The 22,411-nt window shown below is 39.9% G+C and overlaps 2 protein-coding genes across 2 annotated transcripts; both read right to left on the reverse strand.

Moving 5' to 3' along the window:
• Positions 1–2,858: 2,858 nt before the first annotated feature.
• On the reverse strand, positions 2,859–3,260 carry LOC142174360 (secreted RxLR effector protein 161-like). The gene has a single exon (XM_075240141.1). It carries the CDS (start codon positions 3,258–3,260, stop codon positions 2,859–2,861), a length of 402 nt encoding a protein of 133 aa, XP_075096242.1.
• A 1,358-nt stretch (positions 3,261–4,618) lies between these two features.
• Positions 4,619–4,960, reverse strand: LOC107820998 (uncharacterized). The gene has a single exon (XM_016647379.2). It carries the CDS (start codon positions 4,958–4,960, stop codon positions 4,619–4,621), a length of 342 nt encoding a protein of 113 aa, XP_016502865.2.
• Positions 4,961–22,411: the final 17,451 nt, after the last annotated feature.

Genomic DNA, 22,411 nt, shown 5'->3' on the forward strand with positions numbered 1-22,411 from the left:
ATTCACAAATGAAATTCTAAATATCCTAAAATATTTATTTTTACTTATTCTGCTTTAAAATAAATGGCCATGCATGTTATTCGGCGTATAGAAATTTTCAGCTTGAAAAATTATGTTCACAAGAACTGTACATTACAATTATTTTAAAAATAAAAATATTTGAAAAAGTGTTGGTAAAGAGAACTTCAGCTGATTTTCCAAATATAATAATTGTGTAATACAGAGATTTTGATAAAGAATATTTGACTTTCATCGAAAAGCTGCAATTCAAACTTAATAGTAAGACATCTCCAACCCTAATACCAAGTTTTATACCAAATTTCACACTAAAATGGTGTAACACCAAATTTACTCCAACCATCACACCATTTTTTATACTAAAAAATAATATTTCTTCTCTCTCTTCTATATTATATTATTATCTTCTATTTAAATTTTATTTTTTATTTCCTTCAAACAAATTCTATCTTTTTTTCTTTTTTCCATATTCATCATATATAATTCATATTCACCACTTATATAATCATTTATTACAAAATTATTTTAAAGGATAAATCAACTAAAAGTGAAATCATTGATAAAAGATAATTAAATAAATATTACATTATAGTATTAATTTAATTTAAGTACCACATAAATATTCAACTTTCGCCTCGATTCTCCCATAAATGCTTGATTAATGCATTATGAAGTGCGAAATGCACATCTTTATCCTCAATTTTTTTATATCGAACTAAAAATTATTCAAATCAATGATCTTCATCTACTGCCATTTCTACCGTAGGAGCTGGACATTCATGTACATCTTCAATTGGTGCATTAAGATCACACTCTTCCTCAATTATCATGTTGTGCATTAAGATCACGCTTGTCCTCAATTATCATGTTGTGCAGTATTTCTTTTTATACAATTATAATAATAATAATAATAATAAAATTAACTTATAATTTTATATAAATATAATATATACAAAAATTAATATATCAAAAAATAGGATATAAAATTAAAATTATAAAGATCTTAATATAAAAATTAATTATATACACAATATATGATAAATTAAAAGTCCAAAAAAATAAAAAGATGAATAAAATAATAATAAATTAAATTTGGTGTTGATGAATAGTGTTGCACCAAATTTGGTGCAACACTTCATGCACTATAATGGTGCAAGATTTGGTGTTTCATTGGAGCAAAAAAATACCAAATTTTACACCAAATTTAAATTTGGTGCAAAAAATAGTGCACCCTTGGAGATGCCTCATTTAGAACATCAACTCAAAATATATCTTTTAGTTGTATTATACCTAAACCTGAGTTTATATATTTTAGATCTAATTATCTTATGAAGTGTTGCATGTTACCTAAAGATGGGAAATGAAAAAATCAGCACGCGAGAAGTTCAGTTTTTCCTACATTTTTACTTTAGACAGAAAACGAAGGGGGAAGGAATCCTTTGATTATATAAAAACTAGTTTTATCAATTGCAGAGTGGCAAAAATCGATTAATTAAATTAATGTTTGTTCCTTAGTAGTACTACAATTTCCATCTAATGCATGATTAGGTAAGTTGTAACTAACAAGTCCCAAAAGCTACAATAAAAAAAGATGATGCTACTTTAACTTTCTTTTTTCTCTGTTAGATTGGAGGTTCTCTGGAAGGATGTAAAAGGGTTGATGAGATGAAGTGAGAAAGGTGTGTTGATATTTAAACACATATGCAGAGCCTGCACAGCGGAATATTAGCAAGAACGTACTTTCAACCATTGTTGTTCAAATGTTGTAGGGAATCGCTTTTGAAACCTTTAGTAGAAAACCTAGAGAGCCTTTTAGCATATGCCTATCGTAGGATGCCAGACTGATGGAGTCACAGACGTATTTATAGGTAGGCTATGGACTCTTAAGCAAACACTTTAGCCCTAGGCACTTCTCCATAAATTATAACTGCCCTAGGGACTCCTAATATATGGTAATTTCTTTCAATCAAAGAAACTATCATATATGCATAACTACAGAATATTATCTGATATATTATTTCCTTTGGGAGAAAAGGTAAATAATTTATTACCTTATATGTGGGCCACACTAGAAGTCTCTAGAAGTGACGGTAAATTTCCAACATTCTCTCACTTGGCCGACATATTAAAATCAGATAATCATTTATGAGAGATAAACATATAATATGGTCATAGACTTTATCACTCAACTAAAAGTTATGCAACAATCACTTTAACTAAGATATATTATTACAGATCATGGCGGTCATGCTTTTAAACAAACACTTCCTTCCATGTATTACAATGCACAGTACATTCTAACAAAGTGTCTAACAACTTTATGAATGAACTTAATATAAGTCATTCAGAGTCCAACTTTATTAATCCAATGATCACAAATAATACATGAAAAACCAAAAGTGTGCACTGTCATGTTTATCAAAATAAAGAAACTATCTAGACAAACTGTTAGAGAGCAAAGCAAGACTAAATTGAGATACTAAGCCCCATATGAGTTACATGATCCTTGAAAATATTAGTCGGCAGACATTTAGTCATAGGATCAGCAATCATCAAAGTAGTACAAACATGCTCAAAATTCACTTCTTTTTTCTTCACATAGTCTCTAACCATCAAGTACTATGTTGATGTGCTTGCTTCGGCTGCCACTTTTATTGTTCTTAGAGAAAAACACTGCAGCTGAATTGTCATATAAGATTCTCAATGGTCTTGAAATGGATCAAAATCCAAAGGCCGGGAATAAAGTTTTTCAACCATAACGCCTGTGATTTAGCTTCATAGCATGCTATAAATTCAGCTTCCATTGTGGATGTTGCAACAATGGTCTACTTGACACTTCTTCAAGACATAACACCTCCAGCAAGAAGGAAAATATATCCTGAAGTGGATTTACCGGCGTCTTTACATCCATCCAAATCAGAGTCTGAATATCCAATCACCTCCAATGAGTCAGAGTATTTGTATGTGAGCTTAAAATCCTTGGTTCCTTGCAAATATCTCAAAACTCTTTTACCCGCTTTACAATGGTCAAGACCAGAGTTACTTTGATATCTGCCAAGCATTCCTATCGCAAAAGCAATATCAGGTCTAGTACAGACTTGTGCATACATAAGGCTCACAACAAGCAAGCATAGGTAATGTCTCTCATTTTTTTCCTTTTCCAATGCATTTTGTGAACATTGATTCAATGAGAATTTTTCACCTTTAATTATGGGTGCTGCTATAGGTGAACAGTTCTTCATCCTGAATCTTTCCAGAATTCTTTCAATGTAGGCTTTTTGAGACAGTCCAAGTATCTTTGAGATCTATCTCTGTGAATCTCTATGCCAATGACATAAGAGGCTTCACCCATATCCTTCATCTCAAAATTCTGGATAAGGAACTATTTAGTCTCTTGCAATAAACCCAAATCACTACTTGCAAGCAAAATATCACCCATATATAGGACTAAAAAAATATATTTGCTCCTACTTATCTTAAGGTATATACACTGATCAATGATGTTCTCCGTAAATTCAAATGAAGAAACAATATTATGAAGTCCACACAAGTCCCAACATCAGAAAAATCAAGAGCTTTTAGAACTCCATCATTAACCAACCTTTTGACTCTTTCAATATAGATGTGTCACAATCTCTTGTGCCAAAGACTTGATGAGTTCTCATTGATAATACATCGCTTAGTGCCAACTTTTTTGTCATGCAAAGTTAAAATATTGCATTCAAATGTGGGGTCTAGCTCAAGTTTATATAAATTTCCATTCAAATTTCCAAAACCAATAACTTTATTATCTTTCAAAAGTTTCACAGAAGGATAATGAAAATCCAAATCATATCCACTAATCGATAGTCTTGAAAAAGAAATTAAATTTCTAGAATATTTTGGAACATAAAAAGTATTTTCTAAATCTAAGTGAAAATCATCTTTCAAAATAAGCCTATAAGTCCACGCCTTTCACACGTGAACGCGTCCTATTACCAGAATAGACGTATTGTTCACTTCCTATTGGTTTCTTCTGAGTTAGAAAGCCCATCATGATTTTGGCAATGTGAATTGTAGCACTAGAATCAATTCACCGTGTATTATCAGAAATTTCAGTAAAATTAGATTCATAACATACAAAGGTAAAATTACCTTTCTTCTCAAGCCATTTCTTGTATTTCAGGCAATCCTTCTTCTAATGTCCCTTCTTCTTACAAAAACGGCAAGCATCTTTGTCAAAGGTTCTTTTTTTCTTCATGGGAACACTTTTGTCCTTCCTTGCATTTCTCTTATCATGAGTCACCATATTAACACTTTCAAGTATCTCATGTTTCAAACTCTCTTCTTCTTGAACGCACATGATCAAGAGTTCATTGATTGACCATCTATCCTTATGTGTGTTGTAAGAAATCTTGAACGGACCATATTCCGCAGGAAGTGAGTTGAGAATACAATGCACAAAAAATGGTTCAGACATATTAAACTCAAGGGACTTGAGTTTAGCAGCAATGTCTCTCATCTCCATAATGTGCTCACGCACTGTACGACTTCTGTCGAAAGTCATACTTTAGAGCCTTTTCATAAGGGTGTTGGCTAATGCCTTGTCAGAGCTTACATACTATTCATCAATTGCCTTGATGTAAGCTTTGGCCTTATCGCTATTAGGGATAGAACCCCTAATGCTTTGGCTTATGTGGGATTTTATGAGCATCAAACTTAAGCGATTGGATCGCTCCCACTGCTCATAATTAGCCTTAGCTACTGGTGTACTTGATTCCGTGGGAATGGGTGGTTCTTCCACACGGAGTGTCGGGTCCATATCCGAGCACCCTAAAGCAAGAAGGGCTTTCTCCTTCCATTCAGTATAATTATCACCAGAAAGCATTGGAATTTGAGCATTCTCATTAAAAATAGCAGTAGGAAAACCGGTAAAGAGTGCAAAACAAGGATAAACATGCATAAGCTATGAAGTACAATCCATCAAAAGTGAATCGCATAAAATACCGTTTCTAAGTAAATTCTAGACCCTCATGTGGGTAGAGGTTGCAACTCATGCATAGAATTTACTTTACTTTATTAGACTAGTAAACCGAAACACATAAAATTAATCTGTACCTATGGGCATAAGATAATTTTAAACTAAAAGATTTGCTATCTCATTCCAATTAATCTCACTAAAATAGTTACCTTCCTATAGGGTCGGGTTACTACTATAATGAAATAACTGGACTAAATAGATGTTATTATAATTTTTAATCACTAAAATTTTATGTGATTAAATAACTTAATTTCTTTTATATCAAGTATTCAGGATGCTGTGGCTACTACCAAAATACGAGATATAAAAGAAAACTCCTAATGATATCTTACAATGATTTGTTCAAACAATCAAATTATATAGAATATTGATTGATTTCAAAATAGGCACATAGATTAAATGAGCACCAATCTTCTATAACCCATAAAAAAAATTAACTCTTATAATTAATCTACATATTATAAGGATAATTTCAACGGAAGTAAAACAAATAGTTGCAATTTCTTACAAAACAGTAGCTTTTAATCATAATCCAATTGTAGATCACAATGCATATACAAAGATGGTCTTATGAAAGGAGATGCTACCAGATGAAGATAATTAATTTGTAAATGCTTTAAGTGAGAGAAAAAACATCAACAGTACTATCATTGCATACAAATATTTCACGGTAGTCTTGAACTATATTAATCAACTTAAACATCTCTGTTGACAATCTGAGATCCAAAACTGACACGGTAGGATTCGTTACTTTATATTCGGCCAAATGTTTCATAGAATTCAAACAAACATATTCAAATTTCCCATGACACGGTAGGATCAATACATAGGTCAAATAAGAAATTAATACATAAGTCTTAACCAAACATAAAGGCACTATCGAAGCTTCTTATTAATGAGTTTATCAATTTCTTTTCATTATACGGTTTTGGATCACAACTCCAAATCAAATATGAGTCGTTTCAAAACACTGAACAATCGACTAAAGACAGGCTTTGATACCACATGTTGATATTTAAACACATACACAAAGCCTATGCAGCGGAATAGTAACAGGAACGTACCTTCAACCATTGTTGTTCAAGCGTTGTAAGGAATCGCCTTTGAAACCTTTAGTAGAAAACCTAGAGAGCCTTCTAGCCTGTACCTATCGTAGGATGCCGGACTGATGAAGTCACGTGCGTATTTATAAGTAGGCTAGGGACTCTTAGGCAAATACTTTACCCATAGGGACTTCTCTATAAATTATAATTGCCCTAGGGACTCCTAATATATGGTAATTTCTTTATATCAAAGAAACTACCATATATGCATAACTACGGAATATTATCTGATATATTATTTCCTTTGGGAGATAAGGTAAATAAATTATTATCTTATATGTGGGCCACACTAGAAATTTTTAGAAGTGACGGTAAATTTCTAACGAGGTGTTGGCCAATAAAATTTCAACTACAAAATCTACTTTCAATAATTTTAAATATTTGCGTTATAACTATAGTACTTGCTTAGATAATTGTCATTCTAGTGATAACCATTCTCGTTTTACCACCAGTTATTTAATTTGTATCCATATCAGCGTTTTAAAATACGTTTTTGGGCTAGTTCAGGGCGGAGCGTAATAAAAATACACTAGTACGATGGAGGATTTGAGGGGTCATTTGAACTCCGATTTTGGTATTCTTGATGTAAGCACGTGATTTTTGCTTCACGGACAATCGCTCCAAAAAGAAAATAAAAATAGTGACAAATGGCCTCGCCGTACAATTTGTCGTTTTTCCGCGACATGTGCTGTTAATCACCTCTAGGTCTGTCCATTTTGCATTTAATCATTATCAAACAAAATACAAAAAAAATAATATGTGTAAATAATATGTGTCATTAAAAGAAAATTCAAATATATATATATATATATGTGCATCGTTCGTTCTAGGTTGTAATTTAACCTACTTAAATATTTTTGTGATAATTGTGTTAAAATGCTACATTGTTGTTTGTTTTAATTTCATTGTTTTATTATTATTATTTCATTTTGTTTAAAAGAAAAAAAAATAGAAAAAAAAACAAAAGAAAAGAGTGAATGAAAATCGGGTTGGGCCCAGGAAATAAAACAAAAAATAGGCCCAAAACCACGTCCAATACCCGATCCAAACCATGCCTGCCCAGGCACATCCCAAAACGGAGCCGTATAAGGCATTTGATCTGAGCCGTCCATCCAGGCCAATCCAACGGCCCAGGACCCCCCTTCAGCAACCCGTTTTCAAACCCGACCCAGCTACCGGTTCAGCCCAACCCCTCACTTAAACCAAACGACCCCGTTTTAATATCAAACGACTTCGTCTCACCCCTCACCATCAGATCCAAGCCGTTGAGATCATCTGATCCAACGGCTCAGATCTAAACCCCTAGACCATATATAAGCCTTCCCTCACACCCCACGCCCCCTATCCGAACCCCCCTTCACTCGTCTCCTTCCCCTAGCTTGAAACCCCCAAACCCTAAACGCCGCCCTGATTTCCCTTTCACCAGAACCCGGCGGCATGAACACCGATGACCCCCTCCTGAACACCCTAGGACCACCTCACTCTCCTGAACATGGATCTGTTGCCCCCTAGCCTCGAATCACCTTCATTCGTCTCGAATCTTCTTTTGAAGATTCGAGTCGAACTCTGACCAATGCCAAACCTCACCATCTTCATACCAGACACTCCCCCGACCCCCCTCGTGACCAAACCAGGCTTGGTTTGGTCCGAATCTACCCACAACTCTTAGAATCTCAAATCTGAGAATCCCAAAACCTAGAACATGAATAGCCTTGGAAATCGGCTAGTCTTAACAGAGTTTGAGGTCTAATAGACCTTAATCAAGGTGTTCTCGTGTGAGAACACCCTGATTAAAGTTTGTTCGGCCTCAAGGGTTCAAAGTTGAGTCAGATTTGGGTCAATTGGGTTTGGACATTTTTCTGTAAGTTTTTTCTTGTCCTTTTTGTTTTATTCAACTGCTAATTAAGTTGTCAGCATGTTTCTTTGTGTTTGTTCGTTATTTTTGTTATTTTTCATTCGGATTTCTTCCATCTCTGTCAAAGACCTTTTATTTGGTCGGTTTGATTTTCTGTGTGTTCTGAATGTATTCTGTGGTATACATGATCGTCAATTAGATTAGTCGTCAAACGAGTTAATTCATATAGGTTCCCAGTGATTGAACAAAGTTGTCTGAAGTCATTCGGGACTCTGTACGTGTTGTTTATATGAACGATTGATTGTTATGTGTTTACGATTAATATAGTCGAGTCGATATATGTCGTCAATTAGTTTCAGTCATTAATGGTAACAACTTGATTCATGTTGTTTATTTCTGCTGTGATCGTATTTGAATCCCATTAGGAACTGAATTGTATTGCCTATTGATTTTGTTCAAATTGAATTAAAGAACATCTAGGGGGAAGGTTATAATGGCAGTTCAGACTTTGATTTTAAATATGATGCCATGTTTATTTTAGACCGTGGGCAGCATGTGTATGGTTAGCTTTAAGGAATTAAAATAATTGGATAGCATGTGCTGTCAGATTATATTCCTGCTGCCCATACTTTGGTTAAATAAACAAGAGATTAGGACACTTTAACAACAAAAAGAGAGAGGGGCTGTCAGGGATTTCATGGGAGTTTTGTTATTTAAAATAAGTGAGTGGAAAAACAACAGGGAGGGGGAACTTTGAGTTGTCAAACAGACTGTAAAGTGTTAAGGTTAGGCTATAAAAGAGGCAGACCTTCCATTAGAAGAGGAGGGATTTTTTTTTTGGAGTCTTGAGAGATTCTGTGAGTAAGAAAACTGAAAAAGGAAAAACAGAAATAAATTTCAGAACACTGTGAATGAGTATTGTCTAAAAGAAACTGTGTAAGAGTCCAGTTTGATCAGGTTGTCTTTGTGGTTTCGCTTTTCTGTCGTTTGCCAAGTTTTCTTGTGGTCATTGGATTTCTGTTGCTGTTACATTCAACATTCTAGGCTGTTGTTTCCTACTCTGTTTTTCTGGGATTGTTTATTTGTTGCTCGACTCCTTGCCGAGCTTCATCATTGTTGGCTGGTTGTTGTTGCTGTGTTGTTGCTGTGAATCTGCTGTTGCTGTTGTTTGCTGTGTACTACTCAGCTGATCCTTTTCCTTCTTCTTTTGTTCCTCTATACCAGGTACACAACTAATACTGTCCATGTAATTTGAAAGTCGAGCATGAATACAAAAGGGAAGATTTGAAGACATCTATGTCCACATGTAGTTGCTATATAGATGACCATGTAGTGTGTAATGGTTTACAATCTTGTTTGGGTATTGGAGTTGGTCCTTTCATATAGTGAATACAAAAAATGTAGTATGGTTTAATATCATATGTTGGTTAGGTTGACAGACAAAAGGATTGGTAGTATACTAGGCTATGTCTTGGAAATTAGTTGTGTTTTGTAATTAGCATTCTCTTTTAATGCATGTCAAAGAATAAAACTATCCGCCTCAGTTAGTTTTCATTCTCTTTTGATAAACTGCCTCGTTATAATTATCAAGCCACACCCTTATAACAATTAGCACAAGTCCGCGCCCCTCAACCTTATGAAGGTCGAGCCCAGGTCAAAACAGACCAAACAGACCCGCCTCGGATAAACAGTGGCCCAGGTTTAGCCCATTCCGCATGAGCTGGATTTGGGCCCATAATGTTAGATCAGCTGTCCGTATACATGGTCACGTTTCCTTATTCTGTAAAAGCATTTCGGATCCTGCTATAAATAATCTGCAAGCATGTAAATAATTAAGAGATTTTCTTTTATTTTAGAGACGAATTTAATAGGAAATATAGTCATTATAGGTTTATCCTTTAAAATAAAAATGAGACGAGCCTCGACAAACAAAAATGTAGAAGCTGCGGGGCCCTCTAAATGTATATATTAAATACTTAGATTCCGGGACATGCCGTTTAGCAAATTTCACGGCCCTTCCCAAAATAATAACACGATAGTCTCTTTAGGTGCGTGTTTAATAATCTACTTTCTTAAAACTTGGAGTGTGCATTTCATGCGACCCAGATCCAAATTCCAAAACATCAAATAAAATATGTTCCAGATTGTGGGTGCATTTCATGTGACGCAGTCCAAAGACATGTTTTAAGCGATGTTCACATCCTTTTGAAATAATAACAATAAAGCGGTAAAAAGTTAAAATTGGCACATTGGTTCATAATGGTATTTAAAATCAGATAAATAAGCCGAATATGACAGTTGAGCGACCGTGCTAGAACCACGGAACTCGGGAATGCCTAACACCTTCTTCCGGGTTAACAGAATTCCTTATCCGGATTTCTGGTGCGCAGATTGTAATATGGAGTCATTCTTTTCCTCGATTCGGGATTAAAATTGGTGACTTGGGACACCCTAAATCTCCCAAGTGGCGACTCTGAAATTAATAAACCAATCCCGCTTCGATTGTCCTTTAATTGGAAAAACTCCCTCGTACCCTCTCGGGTATGTAAAAAGGAGGTGTGACAGCTCTGGCGACTCTGCTGGGGACAATCTATGCCCAGAACCACTGGTTCAGGGTTAAGAATTCGAGCTTAGAGTAATTGTTATTATTTGGCTTTATTTATTATCTGATTTTTACATGATGTATGCCTAATGTGCTAAATGATGCTTTTACCGCTTTAATATTATTTGAATTGTGAATATATACAACTGTTACGAAACCCCCTTCTTTCTGAGTCTTCTGAATTTATGGTGTACACGTGCGCGTGACCCACCTTTCTGTTAAAGTCATACCAAATAAGACGGAGTTGGGACAAGTAACTAGGCCGGGCAGACTTTCGTGCTCCCGGTACGTTGCCCCCGCTTCGGCTCAAACTGTCTGTTTGGGTAAGCCAGGTTTAGAACAATCAACCTCAGGTTTTACACTTAGAATAACTCAGCCATGTACCGGATCCCTAGTAGGAACGTTTATTTGCATCACGTGCATTTGACTTAGGGGACTCAACACAGGGGTTGGGTCTGTCTAAGACAGGTGAACCCGAAATAAAAAGACCATCCTGATGCATCCTACTTGCTATATGTGCATTCATTTGCCTCGAACATGCTTGCTGACCGGCTTAAATGAAATCATGGTAAGAGCTGAGGAATAAAATGGGTTTTTTTTCATAATAAAATATAGTTTTCAAATCTTGAAATCTTGAAATAAAGGTATTTAATCTTGAAAGGTATTTAATCTTGAAAATAGTTATAAAAATAAAATATAGTTTTCAAATCTTGAAATAAAGGTATTTAATCTTGAAAGGTATTTAATCTTGAAAATAGTTTGAAAAATTCCCAAAAATAGTTTTAAATCTTGAAAATAGTTTTGACTGAAAATGATTAGAGTATGTTTTCAAAATGAGTCTTGACTTTATTAAATTAAATTTCAGATACAAAATGAGCACCACACAAAACCCCTCCTCCGCAAATACAGAAGAGTTTCTATTCCAGCTTCAAATGTGGTGGTGTGAATTAGGCGAAGATGGTCAAAAGTGGGTCATCAAACATTTGGGAAATCTCCCGGACATTATGAAAGTTAAACCCCGTGATGATCTGATTGCGGCATTAGTAACTTTTTGGGACCCTGTTCACAATGTCTTTCGTTTCTCTGACTTCGAGCTCACTCCTACATTAGAGGAGGTAGCTGGATATGTTGGTTTTGACGGAAGTTTAAGGAATCAAAGCTTGATATTCACGAAGGCTCCCTTGGTACATCGATTCTTCGGTCTTCTGAACATCAGCAGTCAAATCAGGAAAAGCAATGTCGTCAACGGATGTTGTTCTTTCAACTTTTTGTATTCAAGGTTTGGAAAGTCAGATGGGTTCGAAATTCATGAGAAAGGCCTTACTAACAAACAAGACAAAGACGCATGGCAGGTTCACCGTTGCTTCGCCTTCATGGTGGCTTTTCTAGGAATCATGGTCTTCCCGAACAAAGAACGAACAATCGATATTCGCACCGCAAAAGTTGTGCAAATCCTCACCACCAAGGAAAACCACACCCTTGTCCCCATCATTCTCTCAGACATTTATCGGGCTTTGACTTTATGTAAAGCAGGAGAGAAAGTCTTCGAGGGATGCAAAATTTTGTTGCAAATGTGGTTGATTGAACATCTCCAACAACAACCCAAGATCATACAGTATGGGCCGAGCAATGATAATTACATCGAGGGTTATGAGGAAAGAGTGAAAAATTATCAGGTTCCAGAAGGGATAGAAGCATGGGTATCTCGGCTAAGGGCTCTAACGGCAAATCAAATTGAATGGACTCTGGGATGGATACCGATGAGGGAAGTGATACATATGTCAAACTCAAATAGTTATCTGCTACTATTGGGATTGAGAAGCATCTAGCCGTATGCGCCTTTGAGAGTCCTAAGACAACTAGGAAGATATCAAGTAGTTCCTGATGATGAAGATTTGAGTACGCAAGAAATCGAATTACACCCAGAGGCCACCATTCCTGAGGCGTTACTTCAGCAGATGTGGAATGGATGTCGATACTTAAGAAGCGATACTCAAGTCCCAGACACTACAAAGGGTGAGATAAATCCTGGATATGCAAGGTGGTTCGAGAAACGGTCTCGCGTAGATGATGTACCAGAACCTGAGCTGAGAAGGCCAACTAAAAGACCCCATATTCAAAACTTTAATGATAAAATCCAAGAGCGGTTGATCTGGGGAGAAAAAGAGAAGGGATACAAAGCAACTATCCATGCCCTAAAGGAAAACCTAAGGAACCTCCATCTGGAGAAGGATTTGCAAGCACAAGAAGCTGAAGGCGAGAAGAAGAGTCTAGCCTGTGAGAATGAAAGTCTTCATGCTCGATTTCTGAGAATGGAAAAGGCTTCTGAAACGCCAAGGAGGAATTGGAAGGATCAAAAAACCATCGCCAATCTTTTTGAAAGAATGCAAGATTATGATTCCGTTCTTGCTGCAAAAGAAAGGGTGTTGAGCAAAGCGAAAGAAAGGATCCAACAATTAAACGAAGAAGCCAGATCTGATAAGGAACGCCAAGATAGGCAATCCGAGAAAGACAGGGCACAATTCAAGAAGGAAAAAGACCATTGGATACGATCAGAAGACCAACTTCGTGCACAACTAGAAGAGGCAAGAAGGTACAGAGAGCATCAACAAGCGGACACTGATAGAGAAAGAGCGCAGATGAGATTAGAGCAGGCCAGACTCCGAGCTCTATTAGAGTCAGCCCTAGATCGTGAAGGCCGTATCCGAGATATAGCCACCACTCGCCAGCAGCAGTTGCAGAATCAAGGCCAACATCTCCAAGATTTCAGGGCACAGATCCACGACCTGGCGGTCTACACCTCTCAAAGTTATGTAAACTGCCAAGGAATGGATTATGAAAGGTTTACAGAGCATGCACCCACCTTTGCCCGTCATCTAGCAGTGGAGTTGGAAAGGATGTATCGAACATTGGGAGGTCATCCGGGTCAAGCCCCGCCTTGAGCAAATGATCTAATAATTTACAACACAAGTGGAAAGTGGGGCACGTTACGAGATGTTAAGAATTGTATCTTTTATTTCAATTTGAATGTGTGTATTGCAAGACATTGTTTTTACAAAGTTTTCAAATGTAATGTTTGTTCATCTTCTTTTATAAATGTTAGCCTCATGGCAGAACTACGCCTGGTCTGATTCACGCGGGGACGTGATACGTAGGCAATCCCCATAAGATTCGACCGCTTTTAATAAAGAAAGAAAAGAAAAAATAAAATAAAACACAGGGTTTCCCAAAGTACTTTAAAAGGGGACGAATGAGCAAACCGGGATGACGCATATTGTTTGAAGCAAAGCATGTAGAAACGGTTAACTGCCTAGGTGCATTGCATCCTCTATGTGTTATGATCAAATCTGTTAAAATCTAACGCTAACAAAGTTTGTTGTTGTCTGAATCAGACAAGTTAGTTGTTAAAGAACTCTGGCAACACACTCCTACCAAACCAGATCCAAAGGACCGGTAGCAACAAGCATGACTACTTCAGAGAATAGCAATGAGGAAGAAAGGCCGATGAGCCAGTTGTTAAAAGAAGCGATGGAAAAGATTGAAAGGATGGGACTAGAGATGAATGCAATGCAGCTAGCCATAGCCAAAACACAAAAGAGCCCTGAAACACTGGGACACATGCCAGAATACCTTCACTCCGGCCCTTCCACAAGCCGCCCAAATCCCCTTTATCATCAAGAAAGAAGCCCTCATGATTCCCAAGCTCCACCACCCCATCAACCTCTCCCAACACCCAATAATCCCATTTTTATGGGACCCACATCAGCCCCTTTGCAAAGAACGACCAGTGAGCCATTGTTTCAGGCTCACGATACACAATACTATCCCCCTGAGCCTACATTCCATGCACCCGAGCCTCAAGCTTACAATCCACATTTGGAAGTGCCGGCAGAGATTGAAAAGCCGGCTAAGGCCCCTGAACAGGATGAAGTGCTGAGAAAGTTCAAAAGCCTGGAGCAGTCCTTCAGGAACTTGCACGGGCTGGGCAATCAAGTCAGCGTATCATACAAAGATCTGTGCCCTTTCCCAGACGTCCAACTCTCAGCTGGGTTCAAGATGCCTAAGTTTGATTTATATGAAGGGCACGGTGATCCCATGGCACATTTGCGGGGATTCTGTAGCAAAATGAGAGGGGCAGGCGGCAAGGATGAGCTGCTGATAGCTTATTTCGGCCAAAGTCTGAGCGGATCTGCACTAGAATGGTATACCAGGAAGGATGCCAGCAGGTGGTACACGTGGGATGATCTGGCGCAGGCTTTTGCAGGTCATTTCCAGTACAATCTCGAGATAGTCCCTGACCGTCTCACATTATTGAGAACTGGGAAGAAACCCGAGGAAAGTTTTCGTGAGTTCGGGTTCCGCTGGAGAGAACAAGCAGCTAGAGTCGATCCTCCCATGAGAGAGGGAGAGATGGTGGATTATTTCTTGCAAACATTGGATCCAACCTACTTTGGTCACTTGGTGACAACAGTTGGAAAATCTTTCAACGAGGTGGTCAAGATAGGGGTCATGATAGAAGAAGGTCTGAGGTCTGACAAAATCTTAAACTATTCAGCACTCAAGGCCACAACCCAGGCTATTCAAAGCGGCACGGGAGGTGCGCTGAGAAGAAAGAAAGAAGAGGTTGCCACGATCGAGGCAGGCAGCTGGTCCAGGGCTGGCAGGCCACACTACAACCAACCCAGACCTCACAGGTCAAACTACCCATACAACCCACCACAAAATTTCTATCCACTTCAAGAACCACATTGTTCCGTACACCAGGACCAGGCATACATCCAGCCTCCGGTTCGCTCGCAATGGCGCGCGCCGGTTCCCCAGAACGTATATACGCCACCACAAAACACCTACCCTCCACCAAGGGCGTATAGAAACCCTCCAGGGGCAGGCTTTCGGGGAAATCCAGATGCTAGGAATGACAGGTTGCGGAAACAGAGAACTTTCACGGAGTTGGGAGAAACCTACACCGCCTTGTTCCACAAGTTGAGGCAATTGGGTTTGGTTAGTCCTGTCCAGACTCGAGAACCAAATCCCCCACCTCAGAATTTAGATCGATCAATCAGTTGTGAATACTGCTCAGGGATGCTCGGGCATGACACCGAGAAATGTTGGAAGTTAAGGCATGCCATACAGGATCTTATTGACACCAATAAGATCGAGGTTCAGACACCAGAAGCTCCTAACATCAACCAAAACCCACTGCCAGCGCACCACGAAACTCACATGATTGAGTTGGTGTATGAGGGAGGAGAGTTGAGAAAACCCTCACAAACAGTGATGATGATTCAAGCCGCCCCAAAGGAAGTTTCAACCAGTGGGGGAACGAGGGTACAGTCACAGGGAGAAAGCGTCAAGCCAGTAGTGATATTGGGAAAGAGTCCGTCCGCCATAACAAGCAAACCCGAGCCAAACAAGTTGGTAATATCAGGGGTTCCACCCGCACCTGCCGTTGTGGTAAATGGGGCATATAAAGAACTGGTCACCATAAAGCCTGTAGTCCAGCTGCCAATGATTGATAGCAAGGCGATGCCTTGGAAATATGAAAAGGCGGTGGTGATGTACAAAGGAAAACAGGTGGAAGAAGTCAGTTGTGAAGCGCAAGGGCTGACTCGATCAGGTTGATGTTTTGCTCCGGTGGAGTTAAGAAGAACCAACCCAGCTACAACCAAGAAACCTGTGTCCGAAGAAGAGGCTGAAGAGTTCCTGAGGAAGATGAAAGTACAAGACTATTCTGTGGTCGAACAGATGAGAAAAACACCGGCCCAGATCTCACTGTTGTCATTACTGATCTATTCTGAGGAGCATCGTCGGGCCCTGATGAAGATATTGAACGAAGATCATGTACCCAGTGAGATTTCTGTAAACCACCTGGAAACCATTGCCATCAAGATTTTTGAGGTGAACAGGGTAACATTCTCAGATGATGACCTACCGGTGGAAGGTACAGAGCATAATAAAGCTCTATACCTAGCTGTCAAATGTGAAGACTCGGTGGTAACTCGAGTATTGGTGGATAACGGCTTAAGCGCCACTATTTGCCCACTATCTACCTTGAACCAGTTAAAGATCGACCACGGAAGGATCCACAAGAACAGTATCTGTGTCCGAGGGTTTGACGGAAACGGAACAGCCATTGTAGGGGATGTTGTACTTGAACTGACCATTGGTCCAGTCCTGTTTACCATGGAATTCCAGGTGTTAGACGCCACAGTATCTTACAACATGCTGTTAGGACGACCATGGATTCATGCAGCAAAAGCAGTGCCCTCCACCCTACATCAGATGGTGAAGTTCGAGTGGGAAAGACAAGAGGTCGTGTTACACGGCGAGGATACAACGTGCATCACGGGCGGAGCCATTGTACCTTTCATAGAGACTGCTGATGACAAAGGTCCTTGGGTCTACTAGATTTTTGATACAGGGTCAGCCAACAAAATTTCTGAAGGAGAAATTATCCCGCACCCTAGGATAGCTGCCGCGACAGTCATGATGGTCTCGGAAATACTGGGTAATGGATTTGTGCCAGGAAAAGGCCTGGGAGTCGAGCTTCAAGGGATTGTCCAACCTGTCTCCCTTCCTAAAAATCTGGAAACTTTCGGATTGGAGTTCAAACCAACCGCAACAGATAGGAAGCAAGCGCGAAAAATGGAGAAGAGGGTTTGGTTTCTGCCTAAGTCGGTGCCACGTCTCTCGAGATCTTTTGTCAAAGCAAGTACCAAGGGGTCACCGGCCCCAAAGATTCTAGGACCATTGATCGGTATAAATGAGGACCTGAATCAGAGTTTTGAGAGGCTGTTTGCGGATGTCAGTATGGTGGAAGTTGGAGAAGGTTCCAGCGGAACAGAGATACAGTTTGTGGGGTCTGAGGCCAAAACCAACAATTGGACTGTTACTCCTCTTCCTGTCCGAGGGGAGTCTTAGTAGTAGGCTTTGATTTATGTTTTGTTTGTTTGTTTGTTCAGATTATTCAAGGGTGTAATCCAAATTTTACTTTCGTTTTGTAAAAGTGTGAACCCTTTTATCCCGCAAGTTTAATAAAGTTTTTTTCTTTTGTCCCATTTTAATTTTGTTTTGTTCTTTTTCTTTCTGAACAGTTCTCTTTTTACTGGTTCTAATGACATGGCATGCGCAGCGGATCTTCGACCTAGTCTAATAAATCAATCTGAATTCGACTCAACAATGCAAGAGGTCGTTTGTGATGATGAATCTGAATGTGACGAAGGTGAAGCCTTCGAAGAGATAAACCGAGAACTGTGCCAATTTGAAGAGAAACCCAAGCCTAACCTAAATGACACTGAGGCTGTGAATGTAGGAGACGCTGATAACGTCCAAGAGACCAAAATTAGCATCCATATTGAGCCGAATGTCAGAGAAGAATTGATCAAAACCCTCATGGAATTCAAAGATGTTTTCGCATGGTCATATGACGATATGCCTGGATTGAGCACCAATTTAGTGGTTCACAAATTGCCCACTGACCCGGCATACCCTCCGGTCAAGCAAAAACTAAGGAAATTTAAAACAGAAATGAGTGTAAAGATCAAAGAAGAAGTAATTAAGCAGTTGCAAGCGAAGGTCATTCGGGTCACTCGATATCCCGAGTGGTTGGCCAATGTGGTACCAGTCCCAAAGAAGGATGGAAAAATCAGGGTGTGCGTCGACTACCGCAACCTCAACAAAGCAAGTCCCAAGGACAATTTTCCATTGCCCAACATCCATATCTTGATCGATAATTACGCGGGGCGCGAGATCGGATCCTTTGTAGATTGCTATGCGGGTTATCATCAGATCCTAATGGACGAGGAAGATGCGGAAAAAACAACGTTTATTACGCCATGGGGAACTTACTGCTATCGGCTAATGCCGTTCGGATTGAAGAACGCCGGGGCAACATACATGCGAGCAATGACTGCTGTGTTTCATGACATGATACACAAAGAAATCGAGGTGTACGTCGATGATGTGATCATCAAATCTTGGCGTCAGGAGGACCATGTAGCAGACCTAAGGAGATTTTTCCAAAGACTCCGGAGGTATGATATCAAGCTTAACCCGGCCAAATGCGCATTCGGGGTTCCATCAGGAAAGCTGCTAGGATTCATCGTCAGTCGACGGGGGATTGAGTTAGACCCATCCAAAATTGAATCCATCCGAGATTTGCCACCGCCAAAGAACAAAACAGAGGTAATGAGTTTGCTGGGTAGACTCAATTACATCAGCAGGTTCATCGCTCAACTCACAGCGACTTGTGAGCCCATATTTCGGCTGCTGAGAAAGGATGCTGCGGTAGGTTGGACGGCAGAGTGTCAGGAGGCTTTCGACCAAATCAAAGGGTATCTGTCTAATCCACCCGTATTGGTCCCGCCTAAGCCCGGGAAGCCCCTAATTCTTTACCTGACGGTCTTGGAAAATTCATTTGGTTGTGTATTTGGGCAACATGATGACACAAGAAGGAAAGAGCAAGCCATCTACTATCTTAGCAAGAAATTCACAGTACATGAGGTCAAGTACACTCAACTCGAGAAAATATGTTGCGCCCTAACTTGGGTAGCTCAGAAGTTGAAGCACTACCTGTCTTCATATACTACTTATCTCATATCCCGTTTGGACCCATTGAAGTATATCTTTCAGAAACCTATACCCACGGGAAGGTTAGCAAAATGGCAAATTCTGCTCACAGAGTTTGATATCGTCTATGTGACGAGGACAGCCGTGAAAGCCTAGGCGCTGGCCGATCATTTGGCGGAGAATCCCGTTGATGAAAAATACGAGCCCTTAAGAACGTATTTTCCTGACGAAGAGGTAATGCATACAAACGAGTTGGAATTACCCGAGGAACCAGGTTGGAAGCTTTTCTTCGATGGAGCTGCAAACGCGAAAGGGGTTGGAATAGGAGCAGTACTCATTTCTGAAACATGACGGCATTATCTTGTTACGGCTCAACTACGCTTCTATTGCACCAACAATATGGCCGAGTATGAGGCTTGCATTCTGGGTCTGCGCTTGGCTGCCGACATGGATGTCCAAGACGTCTTGGTCTTGGGAGACTCGGACCTCTTGGTACACCAAATTCAGGGAGAATGGGAAACACGAGATCTAAAACTCATACCATACCGACAATGCTTGCATGACCTGAGCAAGCAATTTCGATCGGTGAAGTTCAAACACATCCCGAGAGTTCACAATGAGGTTGCGGATGCCTTGGCCATCTTAGCATCAATGCTGCACCACCCTGACAAAATGTATGTTGATCCTCTGCACATCCAGGTCCGTGATCAGCACGCCTACTGCAACGCCATAGAAGAAGAAGCAGATGGCGAACCCTGGTTTCATGATATCAAGGAATACCTCAGAATGGGGATATATCCAGAACATGCCTCTGGAGACCAAAAAAGAGCCCTTCGGCGTTTGTCGAATGGTTTCTTCCTCAGCGGAGGAGTATTGTACAAAAGAACCCCGGATTTGGGATTGTTTGAGATGCATAGATGCCAGTCAAGCAACGACGGTTATGGCAGAGGTACATGCTGGAATTTGTGGGCCACACATGAGCGGATATGTATTGGCAAGAAAGATCCTTCGAACAGGGTGTTATTGGCTCACCATGGAACACGACTGTATCACTTTCGTGAGGAAATGCCATCAGTGCCAGATACATGGAGATTTGATTCATTCTCCGCCAACAGAGTTACATACGATGTCAGCACCCTGGCCGTTTGTGGCATGGGGCATGGATGTCATTGGGCCCATCGAGCCGGCAGCATCCAACGGTCATAGGTTCATTCTAGTGACCATTGATTACTTCACCAAATGGGTTGAGGCTAAAACCTTCAAATCAGTAACCAAGAAGGCAGTGGTGGACTTTGTTCATTCCCATATCATCTGCAGATTTGGGATCCCAAAAGTGATCATCACGGATAACGGTGCGAATCTTAATAGCAGCTTGATGAGAGAGGTATGCCAACAATTCAAGATTACACACCGCAATTCCACCCCATATCGTCCCAAGGCGAATGGAGCAGTCGAAGCAGCCAATAAGAATATCAAGAAGATACTGCGAAAAATGGTGGAAGGGTCCAGACAATGGCACGAGAGATTACCCTTTGCTTTGTTGGGTTACCGCACTACCGTCCGAACTTCCATAGGCAAAACTCCTTATTTGTTGGTGTATGGAACTGAGGCCGTAATACCAGCGGAAGTCGAAATTCCGTCCCTCCGAATTGTCGCTGAAGCCGGGATTAATGATGATGAATGGGTCAAAGCTCGATTGGAATAGTTGAGCTTGATAGATGAGAAAAGATTGGCAGCAGTGTGCCATGGTCAGCTATACCAAAAGAGAATGGCAAGAACATATAATAAGAAGGTGCGCCCCAGGAAGTTTGAAGTAGGGCAGCAGGTATTGAAGAAGATCCTCCCACATCAGGTCGAGGCAAAGGGCAAATTCGCACCAAATTGGCAAGGACCGTATATCGTGACCAGAGTATTGTCCAACGGTGCTTTGTGTTTGACAGATGTCGAAGGTAGATGCGTCGACATGACTATCAATTCAGATGCAGTCAAGAGATATTATGCGTAATTTCTTTAATTATGGCAATTGTTGGTGTATTTGTTTGTATTTGGCATTTATTGGATAATGGGATGACGGAGGCAATTCTTTCTTCTATCCAAACACTGTTTAACCCTTGCTTCCCCCTTTGAGCCTTAAGTTATTCTTTCATACCCCTCTTTTGGAATCACTAATGGAAAAGACATGAAAAAAAAGAGAAGAAAAGAAAAAGAAAAATGAAAAGAAGGAAAAAGAAAAAAGGAAGATAAAATCATAAGGAAATACAAAACCGTGGGAACTACGTTTGACCTGATTCCTCGAAGAGGATACGTAGGCGTCTCACGGCTCGGTCATAGTGTGCATCATAGTGAATATAGGATGCATAATGTACATAGTGTGCACAATATGGCACAATGTGCGTAACGCACATAGCTCAACATAAGTGTAAAAAAATAAAATTCCCCAAGCAAGAAAACTGGGGCAGAGGTTATGTTTTAAGTTCCAACAAAGGTTTGATTCCAAAAGTTGTAGCACATCACCCATCAAATTATTTTCATTTTTATAGCCTTTCTTTAACCCCACACCAAGACCAACATCAACGTCCAAAAGACCTCCCGATCAATGTTCAAGAGATGCCAAGTCCGGCAAATAAGGCCGAGAATAATACACCGATCCCCAGCAAAGAAGAGGATCGTAAGACTGGGAATGAATTGATGGTCAAAGGAATCTCCAGAAAAGAGGGTCGTATCTACAACACCCCGATTCCCCGAAAGAAATAAAATGAGAGAGTCTTATCGGTGAAAACCTTCACAGGCACCAAGAGGCGATGTAAGATGAGGGACATGAAATGAGAGAGTCTTATTGGTGAAAACCTTCACAGGCACCATAAGGCGCCGGGAGATGAGAGAAAAGAGAGAGTCTCATTAGTGAAAACCCCTCGAAGGGCACTATGAGGCGACAAGACAGATCAACAAAAGCTACCACATTCGAAATGGACACTCCTTTATCATCCCCAGCAAATCAAACCATCGGGCAAATCGATTGATACAAATAGACTGGGTCGGGAATCGGTGGTGTACGTCATGATCACGGGGACCAGTCATGTCCTCCAGATAAGTTCTTTTGAGTTTCTTCTCCCACCAAAATATTGGTTCAGAAAGATTTTCTCCTTTTTCTATCTTTTATTTCTTTTCCTAAAATGTGTCTTGAAAGGATTTTTCAAAGCTTACTACCAGAAACCGGAGGGGAATTCATCCAATGCAGGATAATA

This window comes from Nicotiana tabacum, chromosome 20 (assembly GCF_000715075.1).
Source record: "Nicotiana tabacum cultivar K326 chromosome 20, ASM71507v2, whole genome shotgun sequence".
NCBI classification, from domain to species: Eukaryota; Viridiplantae; Streptophyta; class Magnoliopsida; order Solanales; family Solanaceae; genus Nicotiana; species Nicotiana tabacum.